We start from the raw sequence: 17,169 nt of genomic DNA on the forward strand, positions 1-17,169 counted from the left end.
CGCGCCTCACGTGTAAACTGCTTCAAGACACCTCGCTATACATAGCGATTCTGCGCAACACCGGCTGCTTTAGTTGTGAATTAAACAAATGAAATCACTATACGACAGCGGATTAGGAGGAGGAGGAGGAGGAGGAGGAGGAGGCTTGGCTCCACTATGACTGGCCAGAGGCGAGTTACGTATGCCAGTCAGCACCAGATTCTTGTCCATAAATTATGACTAGAGAACAAAGGCGGGCACTAGAACTGGGTAAGGCTGCATACCACCCACTGTTTACTCAGTTGACCTTCAATCATACAATGCCTCCGTAGTGCAATGCAAGGAGTCTAGAGTAACGTTGCCCTAGATTCCTTGGGTGCAGTGGCAAGCGCGCCTGTCTACGAATCCGTGGGCCCTAGTTCGAACCCTACCTGAGGCAATCGGCGCATCACTCTGATGTCACGATGCCCTTGTAGCCCAGAATATCATCCACCACAGACTCAAAGGCGGGGCGATGAGACGGGGATGAGCACCGAGGCCACGCACATAACAACTTGCTCTACACCCACTCTTGCTTTCACACATTGCTCTCGACCCTCGTGATGTAAATGAAGCTGAATCCTAAGTTGTACCACAAACCTTTATTTCCAGATGACTCTATAAACAACAACAACAACAACAACAACCTTGTATCATCTTAAAGTAGATAAAACATCAGACCGCATACGTTTATTGACTATCTAATCTTCGTTACTTTTTTACTTCGATAGTTAACATTTCGGCGTAAATCAAGATCATTTCCTCCTGCATGTGTTTCTATCATTTTATCATTATTGAGGAAAATGTAGTTTATTGAGGGAAACGCTCCCAGTGTATATCTTGTTATGACCTGATGCAAACAGCGAATAGAGCTCAGCCAGTCACGGGACAGACACGTGGGAGTGACAAGCCAACACTCGTTACATGCGCCTCCATTTCCCAGACATTGCGAAGGTACCGCAGTGTGAAACACTATTGATATCTCACAATCTGCGCCAGTAACTTCGTGAGTCCCCTGACTCAGACTACTATACATGACAACAGCCCAGCAGGTCATCCCCACCCCCACCCCATCCACACTAATACCACCCCGATAAATCACAGCCTCATCAAGGACGGGCGCTTTGACTGGAGAGAGAGAGAGAGAGAGAGAGAGAGAGAGAGAGAGAGAGAGAGAGAGAGAGAGAGAGAGAGACTACTCTCATTCATTATATCATTTTTCGTTAAAAAAAGGTCACTCAAAGTTTTTCATAATGAGATGCAAAACTTTGCTTTGTTTGGATTTTAGATTTCAGCCTCTCTGTTATATGTCTTTACAGATTTACCTATAAGAAACAAGCAGTACCTATAAGAAACAACAGTAAGGACCCTTTCACATGGGCAGCTTGGTAGCGCGACGCTGCAGAATTGCGCGACCAAACCGCCCCCGTGAAAGGGCCCTTAAGGAGGAGACATAGGTCAAACCTTTCAGGCTGCACGGCCAGCACTGGGACTCATCTGTAATAGTGAACACGTTTTTAAGTGCTACAGGTCTTAAAAATGCAAAACAATGATTTTCCATTATTTATTAAAATGATTTATAGTATCAATTATTTACATAATGGCCAGCCTAAGATTGTAGCACATTATTTTTTTCGCAAGTGTATGTGTGTGTGTACGTGTGTGTGTGTGTGTGTGTTCAAGTATCCAAGTATCACAAGCTGCCTGGCGTGCCGCACGTGGTGTAGTGACAGTCGACCTGCAAGTGTTAACCTTCACACGCACATTAATTTAACTATTCTTTTTTTTTTTTTTCCACAACCACAGTAACCTATCACAGAAAACTATTGATTCCGGCCAGTGGAAGGCAGCCCTGCCACTACACCACACTCAGCACGCCAGGCACCATATAGACAACTAGGTGAGTAGCTGCTAAAATTACCAATTTAATGTACTTTTAAGTAGAAAAGCTTTGATAATGAACAAATTGCCTGTCACAGCAGGCCGGGCGTAACATCAAAGACAAAGGAGTCAGCTGCTATGCTCCACAACATGGTGCAGCCCGTATGTGAGTCACCTCAGTGTCTGGGAACTTTGTCACCTCAAAGTATGGTATAAAACCTGCACAACTCTACCCAGATGAAGCATCTGTGCACTGACACTTCCACTTACATACACAAGTTCTCAAACTGAAGCCACACTGTACACAACTATACATCAATATGAAAGACCAACATACATCAGTATGTAATCTTATAGAAGACAATAAGCACTAAACTTTTCCATTTGTGGTGTGTGTGTGTGTGTGTGTGTGTGTGTGTTGTGTGTGTGTTTTGTGTGTGTGTGTGTGTTTTACAAAACTCTTTGACTAATATAGCCTATTGATCCACATTTAAAACCGACTTCATTTGCAGAAACTCCTGAGATACAAAAGAAATGCCCTAGAATCAGTCTAAGGGAGCTAGGGCCTGGGCTGTGGCCGTGTCCCTGCCCTCAGGCCTGGCACACTCTTTGTGTCTCCACATGATGTCCTTGACATCTGCTTGTACAGCAGTTTTCTTCTGGAATTTCTGCATGGTATGGGCTAAGTGGTGGGAATGTGGCTTGATGGTGGGGCTTGTCTTGGCTTTATGACACCAGTGGATTATCTTTTTAACCCCCTGTGGGAATCAAAACACCTCCAGCTGGCACCATCATTACAGTACTGGAATGTAGTCAACATTGAGGCAAGGAAGGTACACATGCACCAACAGAGCACAGCACAAGCAAACTCTATGATGATAAGAATTAACACAATCACTCTCTGCTGCACCTTCCCTTACCAACTCCTTTGTAATGGGTTAAGGATGCACAGAGCAGTACATGACCTATCAGAGAACTGAAAGTGAAATGCAAAGACTGCTTTTATACAATATTCTTCTCATTTCAGTTCAAGTATCTTTAAAATTACTTGAACATGCAACAGTATATCACCACAATATACATTATTATGAGCTCAGTTCTCTCAATGCAAACAGAACCTGATTTCAAAACACAGATCATTTAACACTAGTATTCTAAGAAAAACTTTACACTTGGAATGCAATGAGGCAGGTATTACAGGTTTACGGGTGTGTGTAAAACTACCGAGAGCTGTGTAAAGCTTCTACAAGGAAAGTAAAAAGTGAAAGTGTGTAGTCGAGAAGGGACTGCGGTGGTTATTCATAGATTGGGTTGTGTCATGTTGTCATTTTCATAGATAGACCAAATAGTAAGAGAAGCTACCTAATTAGATTTTGAATATACATGTGACGAAAGGAGGAATGGAAGCAGGAATAAAACAGAGAAGCAATGAGATGAGCTAAGAGTGGAGAGCTAAGTAGTTTTGATGTAATTTTTAATGGTGAAAAACTAGAATAAGCAGCAAACTTTCCATACCTCGATAAGATTATGAAAAGGCATTTTGTGGAGGTAACAAAAAAATAAATTGTGTGTAGCAGTGAAAATGTATGTATACACTTCCTACACATGTGATTTTAATTTTCCCCCACATTTAAAATATTTCCTAACATCAGACAAATAAATGAATAAAACTTGCCAAAAACTATAAGATTTTTCAGGATGTGTGAGTGTGAAGTATGAATGTGCTGATACCAACACTACAGTGAACAGTGTAGTCACTCATGTAATGGACAAGACATTAGGGTTTTTGGGAATTGTGTATTCTAAGCCTTCTTCAAATGTTTTCTTTAGAGTCATCCTGCTAGTATGAGAAATGGTTTACTGTTTAGAAGAGAACTACTTGAATCTTATTGCATATATCATTTGTTTTCTCAAAAAAAAAATCACATTTGGGATGAGTATTGTTGACATCCAGTCACGCACGAAGCTTAATGAACCTACTTGTGTCAGGAGCCACACCACAGGCAGACTCCTTCATTGAGCTCACTTCCAGCACCAAAGACAAATTCACAAAAGCTATATTTTTAATGTCAAATAGCAATCACTTAATAAATGAATCATCCTAAATGAATCATCCCTTTCTAGCAAGTCACACACCCTCAGCCAGTGTCAGGTAGTCACAGCCAATCCATCTCAAAGGATGCATGTTTGGTGCCACACTCAGCCACACAACACTCAGAACCTGAGCCTGGGAGTTGAAGTAAAGGATGCTTGTGGCCTGCACTCTGGATTTGGATGTGACACTCAACAATATTAAAATTCTTGTTGAGTCTTCAGTTTTTCTTTTTATTTATATAGTGTGTATGCATATTCCCTGATCCCTGAAAATCCTTTAAAGTTAGAGCAGGCCAAAGTAGAAGTCTCCATTTACTGCTGTCCACACTCCTCTCCTCTCCCCTTCTCTTCTCACATAATATTCACCAAGGCCTCTCATTTCAGCCTCCCAGCCTGCATCTACATGTTCTTGAGTCTTCCTTGTCATCTCATCTCTCCAGGTGATATCATTTCACAAATCCCTGTCCAATTAATTACCTCCACTTTATCATTTATCCATTCTCCATTATCAGACTTGCCAGATCTTTCACATTTGTATTATTTTTATTATTGATTCTCCTGACACACACACACACACACACACACACACACACACACACACACACACACACACACACACACACACACACACACACACACACACACACACACACACACACACACACACACCCCCTCCTGTGAAAATATTCTATTTTCATTCCTCTAGACAAAATAAATTTAACTCAAAAAATAAGTGAGATATCACAAATGGCAGTTTGCTAAATAAACCATGAGTGCGCAGTAGTAAACAACGGCTTTATAACATCAATTCACTCAAAGTTATTCTCACAATCAAGTAAGCAAAAATGGCAAGGTCATTTGAGCCACTCCTAAGTAAAGGGAGTGTCAGGTTCCACCATCACCACCACCACCACCACCACCGCTGCCCCAGCCTCCCAACGGCCCCCACCCCCCAGAGTCCCGCCACCTCCACTGGGCTGCACAGTCACCAAGGTCATCATGGCATGCAACACAGAGCCTGAGGGAGAGTTCTCTGTCTGAATAAGGCAGCCTGAGATGCTCCCTCTATCACAGCAGTCGATTTGAAAGAATGGATTATACAATAAATACATAAATGCACTTAAAACCAAAACTCATTATGAACAAATTGTACAATATTGAGAAAATTGCATAGAAATAGACAACTGATAGAAAAAGAAGCATGTGCAGAAGTTAGGATACATAATTATATATATATTATATACACACACATGTACATTTGGTGTGTGTGTGTGTGTGTGTGTGTGTGTGTGTGTGTGTGTGTGTGTGTGTGTGTGTGTGTGTGTGTGTGTGTGTGTGTGTGTGTGTGTGTGTGTGTGTGTGTGTGTGTGTGTGTGTGTGTGTGTGTGTGTGTGTGTGTGTGTGTGTGTGTGTGTGTGTGTGTGTGTGTGTGTGTGTGTGTGTGTAAAATAAAAAAGCAAGATAGTTTAAATGCATCACCAAGTCAGCTTGCCCAGTACTTACCTAAAAAAATATATGCTTTGTCAATTATACACATGGAAGAAAAGTAATCATTTTACAACACATGAAGAAAATCATACATGAGATTATGGTGAATTAAATGCTGAATGGTTTCTTAAATGATTCCAGGAACAATGGCTCTTCAGACACACATAGAAGAAGTAAATATATTTTCTGCAGCAATTACAGAACTACATATACACTCTAAACCAACTTCCTCTTGACAAACACACATACATGCTCGCACACTCTTGCATACACACACACACATACCAAAACTAGGAACAGAACTGGAATTTCACCAAACTAATTCTAATCTTGCTGGTGATCTTGATGTGGCTGCGACAGCTGCCCTTTACTGACCTCACCACAACACTCACACACTCTTCATCATTAGAGAGACAGAATGATATAAAGTATGAAACAACTAACTTTGCAAAACATGCTTATGAAGTACTGACTCAAGGAATTGGTGTGTGTTCTTGTTGATTTTAAGGACACTGTAATGTTTGCATGGATATGAGGTGATTTTTTTTTATCACAAAGAGCTTAATCTGTAATTTGTCTTTCACGTAAATTCCGATAAGAGGCCAACCCATGCCGAGTTGCTGGTTTGTTATGGGCAAGCCAGTCCTCTGTCCTTCCTCTTCACTCAACATACGTGGCACCAACATCCTAAAACACAAAATGAGAGACAAAGGTGAGTACAAGGGTACCTGCTTATTGGTTGCTGTAAATACTTCAGGGAACTTCTGGAGGGTATTTCAAGTGGCACCAACATCTTAAAACTCAAAGAAATAAAACAAGGGAGTAAAATGGGAGCTATTTACTGCTTGCTGTAAATACTTTAGGGAATTTCTAGGATGGTTTCACCTTGGCACTCAATTGGCAGCCTTTTATTTGCTCTTTTTATTGACCTTGGCCAGTGCCCCTCTTACACACACACACACACACACACACACACACACACACACACACACACACACACACATAAATAAATAAATAAAAATAAAAAAAAAATCCTGCCTGGCCTGAGCAGCCCACCTGTATGTTGGAGGGTGTGCGGCCCATGGCGTGGAGGCGGTGCAGGTGGCAGGTGCGGCACAGCAGGCGGCCCTCCAGCGGGTAGCACCTCTGGTCTGGCTCGTCTGTCAGCTGGAGGCCACAATTCTGTAACACATGTATGTTGTAAATGAAAAGCTCTTGCAATGAAGATGTTTTACTGCTTGTGATGGTGCACCAGTGAACACCTCCCAAGCAGCTGTGACAAACACCCACAAACTGCTCTAGTATTCTGTTACATCGAACCTATCCAACACACCTTTCATATTCAAATTTTTCTCTTTCTAAGAATTAAATAATTTCTAAGTGGCAAGAACATTTTTATGACGACTGCAGTATTTTCAGATAAACTGATATTTCAACCCAAAGTCTGCAACATTCTAATAAGGTATTTGCAGATGCATACTGTGCCTATATCTATTCTGGATGTATATGAATCTTTGACACTGTTGGACATTCCATAGAAATAGAGAGACTGATCTGAAGAAATAAGTCTTTAGCCATGAGAGACCATAGTCAAGAATCAAACCCTGGCCAGAACAAAGCATAGTGCCTTAGATGTTAAGATCATAATCAAGTCCCAAGATCAACTCTGGCATCTTTGTACTCCGAGTCACTACACTTCTATAAGGAAATAAGCGAGCCACTGTGGTTGTTAGGATCATTATCTCTATGCTACCATTGCTTTCCAAGGTTTATATATAATGTCTGCTTGGATTGTATAATTTTCACTCTTGACTTGAATCAATAACACAATACAAACACAGACATGTTCCCGAAAGTGAGAAAAAAAAAGTCACCACAAGTAGGGTTTTTATTGAAGTACAGGAGGTGGTAGTGATTTACTGAACATGGCCGCATCACCAAGTTTTACAGCTCGGTACTAAGCTACCAGAGGACATGTTAGCCACAACTCTCACCTCACACACATAACAATCCACGTGGAAGTCTTTGTCCATGGAGACCACACGCACTGTCTCTCCCGTCCCCTGGAAGTAGATCACCTTGTAAACAAACTCATATAAATTACAAGTAATGTCACACATACTACACACCTCTTCTTCAGTTCAGGTGACTCACAGGCAATGGCAACTAGTATAATTTGATTGCTGTATAAGAATAAGACTGATAACATAACTTACCTCAACAGGGGTGATGCTCTTCCCACAAGCTGCACATTTGGGGGCAAACATTCTGAAAAATAAAGAGATACAAATAAGTAAAATAAATATCATTAACAGCATGTTCTTTCTTGCAACTCAGAAATGCAACATGTGAAGTGATACCTCAGACAATGGAGAAAGCATGGATTCTGATGTACGTTTTTTATATTAAAAAATTATCTTGAACAGCACAGAATTTTTACAAGATGAAATTCACAAAAGATGGAGAAGAGATCATTACTACAGGTAAGGAAAATTTAGTGAAGCCAGTGTGCAATGCTACTGAGAAGTCATGACCCAAACCAATGATAGAGGATGTCAAGAAAGTAATGAGGGCATGCAAATTATAATGTGGCTGTGTGGAGAAAAAGGACAAGAAATATTAGGTCATGCGTCTTCATCACTGTCATCATTTTGTTTAACACTCCTATTTTGCTTTACAGGACTGAACAACATTTGTCTGGAGTAAAAAGTTTCTTTCACAGAATGCTCCTATTTGCTGGAGTGTAGGTTTCATTCTGGGGTGATCTTGCCAGGGGAGGATGCTGACTCTTCTTATTCCTATGATAAAATGATGTGTGTCAAGCTTGAGCTACTCTACTTGAAGGCCTCACCATGATACACACGTCCTCTATCCCCCGGAGGCCTTGAGGCTAAAGCGTGAGAGAACAGATGTGACTGTGAGTGCAAATGTGAGGCACCTTGTCTCAACTATACCTTTTAGCAGGAAGGTCAGCCTGGTATATTGATCGATTCTCAGCCGTATCATAAATAAGAGTGAAATAAGTAAATAAAATACAAATAAATCTGCATCCCTCCTTTCCTGAGTTTCTCTCAGATTTCAAGAGTCATAATAAATTAGCACATCCATACAGGGCAGCATGCACAGCCACAGCTGGGCCAGTGAGCCTGGGGGGACTGTTTGTTGTCTGTCTCTGTGAAGACTCGGCCAGGAGGTTCTCCCAACAAGAGCTGCCGTCAAGAGCCTGCGATCATCCAGCAGAAACTGTGCTCCATTCACTGGTCTGATGTCCATACAGTCTCAGCACATGCACATATTTATGCATGCAGGTGCGCACACACACACACACACACACACACACACACACACACACACACACACACACACACACACACACACACACACACACACACACGACTGCTGGCCTTTCAGATGGTTGAGTCTAATTTAGTCTGTACTGTTTCCAATTCCTAATTCCCTCCTCTTTTTCTCACCTTGGCTGAGCATAGATCCAAGGTATCTAAACTCATACCTACATGAATCTGTAAAACCTATAACTTCACGTCTTTTCCTCTTATACACATTGCTTTACTTTTGCCATCGATTTTTTAAAATATTTTTTCCTCTCCCAATCAGTAAACCATTAATTTTTTCTTTAACAGCAGCAGGTCTTCAGCTCCTGCCAAGTAGTGGGGTTACAACCTGTGCACTGTATATGTGTCTGTATATGTGTTTTCTTCTAGGTGAAAATGGACTGCAGCATTGAAGGTGATATCTGAATCTGATCCCAATCTTTCAGTAGTGAACCAAGCACATCATTCATTGTGTCACTAGGCTGGAGCAGGTGTTACAACACCTTTGTATGGGAACGACATAAAATTAGGTTTATATTGAGCAGTCTTTTACATTCTTTTCAGTTACACATTTATTTACATATTTTATTATTTTATTTTCAACGCACTAAGTAGTATTCCTGCATTTTTCATCAGGAACTGCTGCATATGTATGGGAAACATTTATTTCTATTACTTTTATTTGTTTTCATGACAAGTCACTGGCTTGGTGTGGTGTAGCTCGGTCTGGTCTGCTGCACCAGTTTCCTGCACACAACCTTTCACATGCCCACAATAGGCCTGAATTATATCATAGCAAATACTGCCATTAATATGTATTTCCAGTGGCAAGATACAGCTCTAACAAAACCTAACCAAATACAAGATCTAACCTTAATATACTGGAATTATTAGTTTATTGATTCTTAACATCTAACAACATGAACCTACAATATTCAAGAATAATTTTCAAAATGCTTATTAAAATAATACAAAGTAGAGTAGCAACCTTCCACATTGTTATGTCTTGCAACACTAGTGCAGCAACCTTCAGGACAGCAGTGCAGCGGCCTTCAGGACAGCAGTGCAGCAGCCTTCAGGACAGCAGTGCAGCAGCCTTCATGACAGTAGTGCAGCAGCCTTCAGGACAGCAGTGCAGCAGCCTTAAGGACAGCAGTGCAGCAGCCTTCAGGACAGCAGTGCAGCGGCCTTCAGGACAGCAGTGCAGCAGCTTTCATGACAGCAACATGAGTTGTGTCTTGCACTGCACCCTCACACAACTCCATGAGCAACACCTGGCAGGGCTTGTGCTGCTCCTATTTCATGGTCTGTCATGACAGCCCCTGGAGACATGGTGGCTGTGTGGTCAAAAGGATTGCTGACTGATGTAAAGCCACTTATTGATATGATGACTGATCTTTCTTCAAACAGTATGGTGGAGTGTGTTCCCGGCAGTGTGTTGCAGTGTGCCAGGGTGAGGAGCAGCATCCTGGGGCTAGCACACGCCTCCACTGGAGGAGGGGTCTCTGCCCAGGGGTCTTGAAGTGCACTTCTTCACTTTCATCTTTCCTTTCTTCCCGTCCCTACTGAGAAAGTTTCAGGAATGATGTTCTCTTTAAACCTTTATTATCATCGCAGTGTCTTCTGTGCAGTGTTAAAGTGTGGGAAACTCTTTATGGCAATGGCAGCCAATTTTCTAAGGAACTCAAATACGTAAATAGCCAATGATTACCAAATTAAGTTGTAATGAGGATTATGAGGAGCTTGTACACTGTCAGTGTGCTCATAGTTAAGACAGCATATGCTGCAACATGCTTATTGTAACTACAACCTTCATGCAACAAACAAAAATTACATTCAGATGCAGCATCTATGAATACCAAAAAACACCACTGCTTTCATTATCTACACTCTTTTAAGCAGGGAAAGCAGGAAAGCAAGGAGCACAACTCACCATTCTTAGAAAAAGCAATGTTAAATTACTAGTCAGAGCAAGTGCAGCTAAATGTAATCTGATGCGTGAGCAGCCAGCTCACTATGGGTGTCTTGCTGCCAGCCAGCCCAGTGTGAGTTACTCGCCAGACTGAGCATCCTCCACCAGGTGTGCCACCACTCAGGCATCCACAGAGGACTCAAGAGGGACTGCCTCAAGTGGTGACCAGTCCAGCAGGGTACACACACACACACACACACACACACACACACACACACACACACACACACACACACACACACACACACACACACACACACACACACACTACAGCTCTAATGCCTTCATAGTCTTTCCTCTGCTCCAAGATTACCAAGCTCTGTTACTCTAGTCTTCTACACTACAGTGCCAGCAGGGCAGCAGCATTACTAAAGCACCAGCAACAAACCACTCATAGCTCCATGCTTCAGGCAGCACAACATCCCAAATTAGGCTTGAAATGAGAAAAAAATCACACAATATCAGGAAAAGGCATCAGAAATTAAAGAGAACACTGTATTAGGAAATATAAAGATAAAATTAGAAATAAAGCTTTCAGAGGGAAGAGCTTTAGTTTACCTTTCGTTTGCCCTTCAAGAAAGTCCTATTCCTCATATTCTCCTTCCCTTCCCTCATAATAATGTCCTATTCCTCATACACCCCTTCTCTTCCCTGTTGCTCATCATACTTCCCTTCCCTTCCCTCACACTACCATCCTGTTCCTCACATCCCCCTTGCCTTCTCCAATACTGACCTGTGATAGTCGTGGACGCAGTAGATCTTGTTGTCGACGTCTACAGTGAAGGGCACACCATCCAGACACTCATTGCAGATGCAGCACCTGAAGCACCCAGGGTGGTAGGACTTCCCCATGGCTTGCAGGATCTATAAGGCAAGGAAACCGTCACTCACTTCCACTTGATGACATAAGAACAAATGAACATTAGAAAATAAGGGATGCTGCAGGAAGCCATTAGGTCTGCATGTGATAGTCCCAGTATGAAATATACCTACCTATTTCCACCTGTTATCCTCTTCCATAAATTTGTCTGATCTTTTAAAACTCCCTAATGACTCAGTACTATCAACCTGATAACAACCTATTTGAGAACCAATGCTTTCTTACCTCTTTTTTAAAATCTAACTTTTTTTTAAGTTACTGCCTTGAAATGAACCAAACAAAACCAAGTGGTTGTCATATTTCTAACTTATCCTGAATTTGTATTTTTTTAATGTAATGATTAAAACTACTGTGTGGCTTTGCACACATAAATGCATACAATAAAAAGACATGATTGCTTGCTGCTTCCTTCTTTCTCTGCCTTCATGACAAACAATCAATGCGCATTATAAGCCAACAGTACATACATCTATCTTAAGCTAAAATGTAAGTCGTGCTTGTTATTTCCTCATCTCCTTTCATGAAACACAATCAAAGTGCAATATAAACCAACAGTACATCCTTGATTAGTGCAAAGGAAGCCAGAGTGAGGGACTTGCCATCTCCATGATGAGGTGGCCACAGATGGCACACTTCTCTGCCGTCTGCTGGAAGCCGGAGTACAGGTAGTCCTCCTCGCAGTACACCTTGCCGTGTACGTTGTAGAAGGCCTTGCCTCGCAGTGCCCGGCCACAGGAGCAGCAGATGAAGCAGTTGGTGTGGTAGAGGTTGCCCATGGCCTGACACGCCTGGCCAGCACCTGTCACCTTGTCCCCACAGGTGTGACATACGCCTGCAACAACACAACAACATAAGAACATGAGGAAATAAGGGAAGCTGCAAGAAGCCATAAGGCAGTCCCAGTGTGAAACATACCAGCCTATTTCTACCTATTATCCGAACCATAAATTTGTCTAATCTTTTAAAGCTCGCTAATGACTCAGCACTAACAACCAGATTACTGACTCCATTCCATTAATGTACCACTGACATGACTAAATAATGCTGTTTCGTACATTTTAGTTACACAGTATTTCATGTTGAATACATTTTCTGAGTTTCTGATACAAAGAAAATTTGTCTAAGTAATAATAACTAAATAATAATATTACAAAATGGACACAAGAATTAATTTCATAATCAAATGTTGTTTTTACTAGCGTTACTTTCTTGTTCTTTTATTCTCATATTTGTCTCTGGAGAGAGAGAGAGAGAGAGAGAGAGAGAGAGAGAGAGAGAGAGAGAGAGAGAGAGAGAGAGAGAGAGAGAGAGAGAGAGAGAGAGAGAGAGAGAGAGAGAGAGAGAGAGAGAGAGAGAGAGAGAGAGAGAGAGAGAGAGAATGATACTTTACCACTTCCAAAGACTGCAAACCTTATTTAGTCCTATGTACTACAACTGAAGAAGATGACAGAAGCACAATACAGAACTGCAAAGTGCATCTCTACACACACACACACACACACACACACACACACACACACACACACACACACACACACACACACACACACAAAACTCACACTTAACGAGAGTAGTCATGGCTCGAGGCAGCATCAGGAGCCCAGCCAAACAACCATTCTCCTGAGGGTGGCGAAACTTGACCAATGTTACCTAGAAATACTGTACCTGGCCCGCCCTACTACACCTGCCGCCTCCACCACACACCAGCCAAGGTAACTAAACACACAGGGAGGGAGGGAGTCGTGGTGCAAGCTGCGAGGTGTGGGTGTGAGTGTGGGTGCATGTGCGGGTGTGTGTGTGGGTTTTGTGTACTAGAAGACCTGTAGTGTGACAAGAGTGAGGAGTGAAGTGTACGGTATGGCTTGTTAGAACTGAGTAACATTAAGTAGGTGAGTAGGAATAGAGCCAGACGTGTGAGGTAGTAAAGTTGCGAGAAGGGAAGAGTGGTGCTGCTGAAGGTGAAATGCACGTATTGGCTTGGCACTGGCGATGAACATGGAGAAGTGAGGAAAGGAGAGGGAGGAGGACGAGTCAGAAAGGAGGGAATAGAACAGTGCGAATGGTAAAGGATGAAATGTACTTTGCCTTGGCACTGATGATGAACGGGGGAAGGGAGAGTCAGGGTGAAGGACGAATCAGAAAGCAAACAGAGAAGTGAGAATGATAAAGCGGTGAGAGTGAAGACTGATAAGTGGAGGCAAGAAAGCCGGGATGAGATGAGGTGGTGGCTTCCTCCCTCCCCAACACTCTACCACACAAACACACACAAACAAACACTGGCTGTCACTCCGGGCAACACCCGCTGCCTCACTGGCCCTGGCTGCAGGCTTTCTTCCCGTGCTCCCTCCGTCTCCCTGCCTCCCTCCACTACCACCACCACCGTACACACCATAGAAAAGCTACATGCCTACAAATCACCACCCACTGTCAGTAATAATAATAATTCTGAGTAACTATATTTAACATTTCTATGAGACCAGTTAAGACTTTAATGTGAAGGAGAGGCACTGGTGGCGTAGCAGTGATTGTGTGTAGCAGGTGGCTCTCTCTCTCTCTCTCTCTCTCTCTCTCTCTCTCTCTCTCTCTCTCTCTCTCTCTCTCTCTCTCTCTCTCTCTCTCTCTCGGCACAGAGCAGGATCACGTGGCACTGGCGCTGAAATTCCTTTGGGTGTGTGGAGAATGGACTCACTCAGGGAGGGCACGGGGAGAGGGGAGAGGAGAGGGGAGGGGAAGGTTAGGACTGGGGTGGCAGAGAGAGAGAGAGAGAGAGAGAGAGAGAGAGAGAGAGAGAGAGAGAGAGAGAGAGAGAGAGAGAGAGAGAGAGAGAGAGAGAGAGAGAGAGAGAGAGAGAGTGTGTGTGTGTGTGTGTGTGTGTGTGTGTGTGTGTGTGTGTGTGTGTGTGTGTGTGTGTGTGTGTGTGTGTGTGTGTGTGTGTGTGTGTGTGTGTGTGTGTGTGTGTGTGTGTGTGTGTGTGTGTGTGAGAGAGAGAGAGAGAGAGAGAGAGAGAGAGAGAGAGAGAGAGAGAGAGAGAGAGAGAGAGAGAGAGAGAGAGAGAGAGAGAGAGAGAGAGGGGGGACTGTCACATGATACAGCAGTGGTGGCGGTGAGGCTGGCCTGAGTGCCATGAGAAGGGAGGGAGGGAGGGAGGGAGGGAGAAAGGAGGAGGAGGAGGAGGAGAGAAAGGAAAGGGCGATGATGACACTATCTGGGTGCCAACTCTCTCTCTCTCTCTCTCTCTCTCTCTCTCTCTCTCTCTCTCTCTCTCTCTCTCTCTCTTACACACGTAATTTTCTTTCACAATCACGTGACCCTGACGGTAGACAAACCCACGACTTGAAGAAAGCACCGGGAGCAACACAACACAACACAACACAACACAACGCAACGCAACGCAACGCAACGCAACGCAACACAACACCACACAATTCAACCTCACAGCACAATATAAAACAACATACAACAAACAAAAACACTATACAACACCTGATGAGACCCTGAGAACGAACACACACACACACACACACACACACACACACACACACACACACACACACACACACACACACACACACACCAAAACAAACAAACAAACAAACAAACAAACGAACACTTGAAGAAGAAAGAGAAAGGCGAGACACGATTAAACGTTAATAAATAAACTAGAAGAAAGAAAGAAACACACACACACACACACACACACACACACACACACACACACACAGACTCACCGTAGTATTCTCCCTCCTGCTCCTTCTTCTCCATCTCCTCCTCTATCTGCTGCGTGAGTGCCTCCAGCTTCCTCTCCGCCTCGCTCATCCCCTGCAGGAGAAAAACACACAAATACGTCAGCAAGGACACACACACACAGTTAGCTACACGAATTACTTCCCTACTTACTGGTGTGGGACAACTAGTGAAGTACCTGTATGGCAAAATTAAGTACATGATGAAATTTGTTTAAATACAGTCACTGCCAAAAGTCTGTTCATGAGCCGCATTTTTTTATCACTAAGTTAACCGTTTCGTCTCAACCGCAAGTCCTCCGATGTGCTGCCTGTCACCTTACTTAGGGCAGTGAAAGGTTCCAAGATCAGAGGCCGTGTGATTGAAGGAACATGCTAAACACAAAGGAAGTGAGAGCGTCAGGTTGCAAGACTTCTGGCCGCGACTGTCCACAACAAAACAAGTCAAGTACACGACAAAACTAAATGAATACAATAATCACTTCGCCACCCACGCCTTCTCCTGACCTGGGACAAAACTGCACCTGCGCACGTGAGGAAGGAAACACAGACAAAATGAACATACCATTAAGCACACGACATATTTCTAACCCACGCCTTCTCCTGACGCGGGGCAAAATGAACACTCTAATTAAGTACAGTAATTATCGTACTTTCCGCCTGTGCCTTTCTCTTGACATAGGACAAAACTCTGCACCTGCACACGTGAGGAAGGAAACAGACAAAATGAACACACTATTAAATACATGAATATTAACTTCCGTCCACGCCTTCTTCTGACGTGTAAAAAAATAAAATAAATAAAATAAATAGATAAATTACAAACCAATAACTGCACATTAATTTTCACCCACACCCTTGTTTTCCTCCTAACGTGGGAGAGGAAAGTATTAACAGCATTTCAGAACCCGTCAGGAAGTCGTGAATAACTTCATCTTTGCTGGATAACTGTGATGATCGTGTGTGTGTGTGTGTGTGTGTGTGTGTGTGTGTGTGTGTGTGTGTGTGTGTGTGTGTGTGTGTGTGTGTGTGTGTGTGTGTGTGTGTGTTAGTGGCTATATACGCGGGTGCACAAGAGCAGATAAGGTTGCACAGATTATTATTATTTATTTATTTTTTAGATCAGAGGAGCGCATGATCAAAAGGAATCATTTAAGTGTCTGAAAGAAAAAAAAAGTATACACACACTCAGAGGAGGATACGGTAGACTGATACCTAGAAAATAAATATATAAAAGAAAAGAAAGACACAAAACACACACAGATAAAAAAAATGGAAGGAAGGAAGAAAGGAAGGAGAGAAAGAAAAAGCAAAAGAAAGGAAAGAAAGAAAAAGAATGAAAAAAAAGAGAAAATCAAACATCACAAGCCGGATTCCACACTGTAAACACACACACACACACACACACACACCGCGCCGTGAACAGTGAAGCTTATTAGTATAACACAACAGACAACACGATGAATTGAATCACACACAAAAATGTCATTCCCAGAACTGATGTGACCTTTGTTAGGAATTTCCCGTCCAAACAACAAGTCTTCATTTTTACAATTATATTTCTGTAACCTGATTAAATCTCTCTCTCTCTCTCTCTCTCTCTCTCTCTCTCTCTCTCTCTCTCTCTCTCTCTCTCTCTCTCTCTCTCTCTCTCAATATAATCTGTTACTGCCGTTAAGAAGGGCAAAGCAGAAGGAAGGAAAAGGAAGGGAAGGGAAGAAGAAGGAGAGACGGAATGAAAAAGAAAACTGACGAATGATG

The 17,169-nt window shown here is 42.8% G+C and overlaps 1 protein-coding gene across 3 annotated transcripts in view; it reads right to left on the reverse strand.

Moving 5' to 3' along the window:
* Positions 1-1,568: 1,568 nt before the first annotated feature.
* LOC135111397 (zyxin-like) overlaps positions 1,569-17,169 on the reverse strand; it is a 39,738-nt gene continuing 24,137 nt past the window's right edge. The window contains exons 2-8 of one of the 3 annotated variants that reach the window (XM_064024642.1): positions 15,394-15,484; positions 12,265-12,497; positions 11,519-11,649; positions 7,698-7,749; positions 7,476-7,544; positions 6,538-6,663; positions 1,569-6,168 (exon numbers count right to left, since the gene is read on the reverse strand). In XM_064024642.1, the coding sequence (XP_063880712.1) occupies positions 6,142-6,168; positions 6,538-6,663; positions 7,476-7,544; positions 7,698-7,749; positions 11,519-11,649; positions 12,265-12,497; positions 15,394-15,484 (729 nt within the window). In that variant the 3' untranslated portion in view covers positions 1,569-6,141. Of the gene's footprint in view, positions 6,169-6,537; positions 6,664-7,475; positions 7,545-7,697; positions 7,750-9,475; positions 10,379-11,518; positions 11,650-12,264; positions 12,498-15,393; positions 15,485-17,169 lie in introns of those variants that run through there. The other 2 variants (XM_064024644.1, XM_064024643.1) reach the window with 2 other exon arrangements.

Source organism: Scylla paramamosain, chromosome 22 (genome assembly GCF_035594125.1).
Source record: "Scylla paramamosain isolate STU-SP2022 chromosome 22, ASM3559412v1, whole genome shotgun sequence".
Classification (NCBI taxonomy): domain Eukaryota; kingdom Metazoa; phylum Arthropoda; class Malacostraca; order Decapoda; family Portunidae; genus Scylla; species Scylla paramamosain.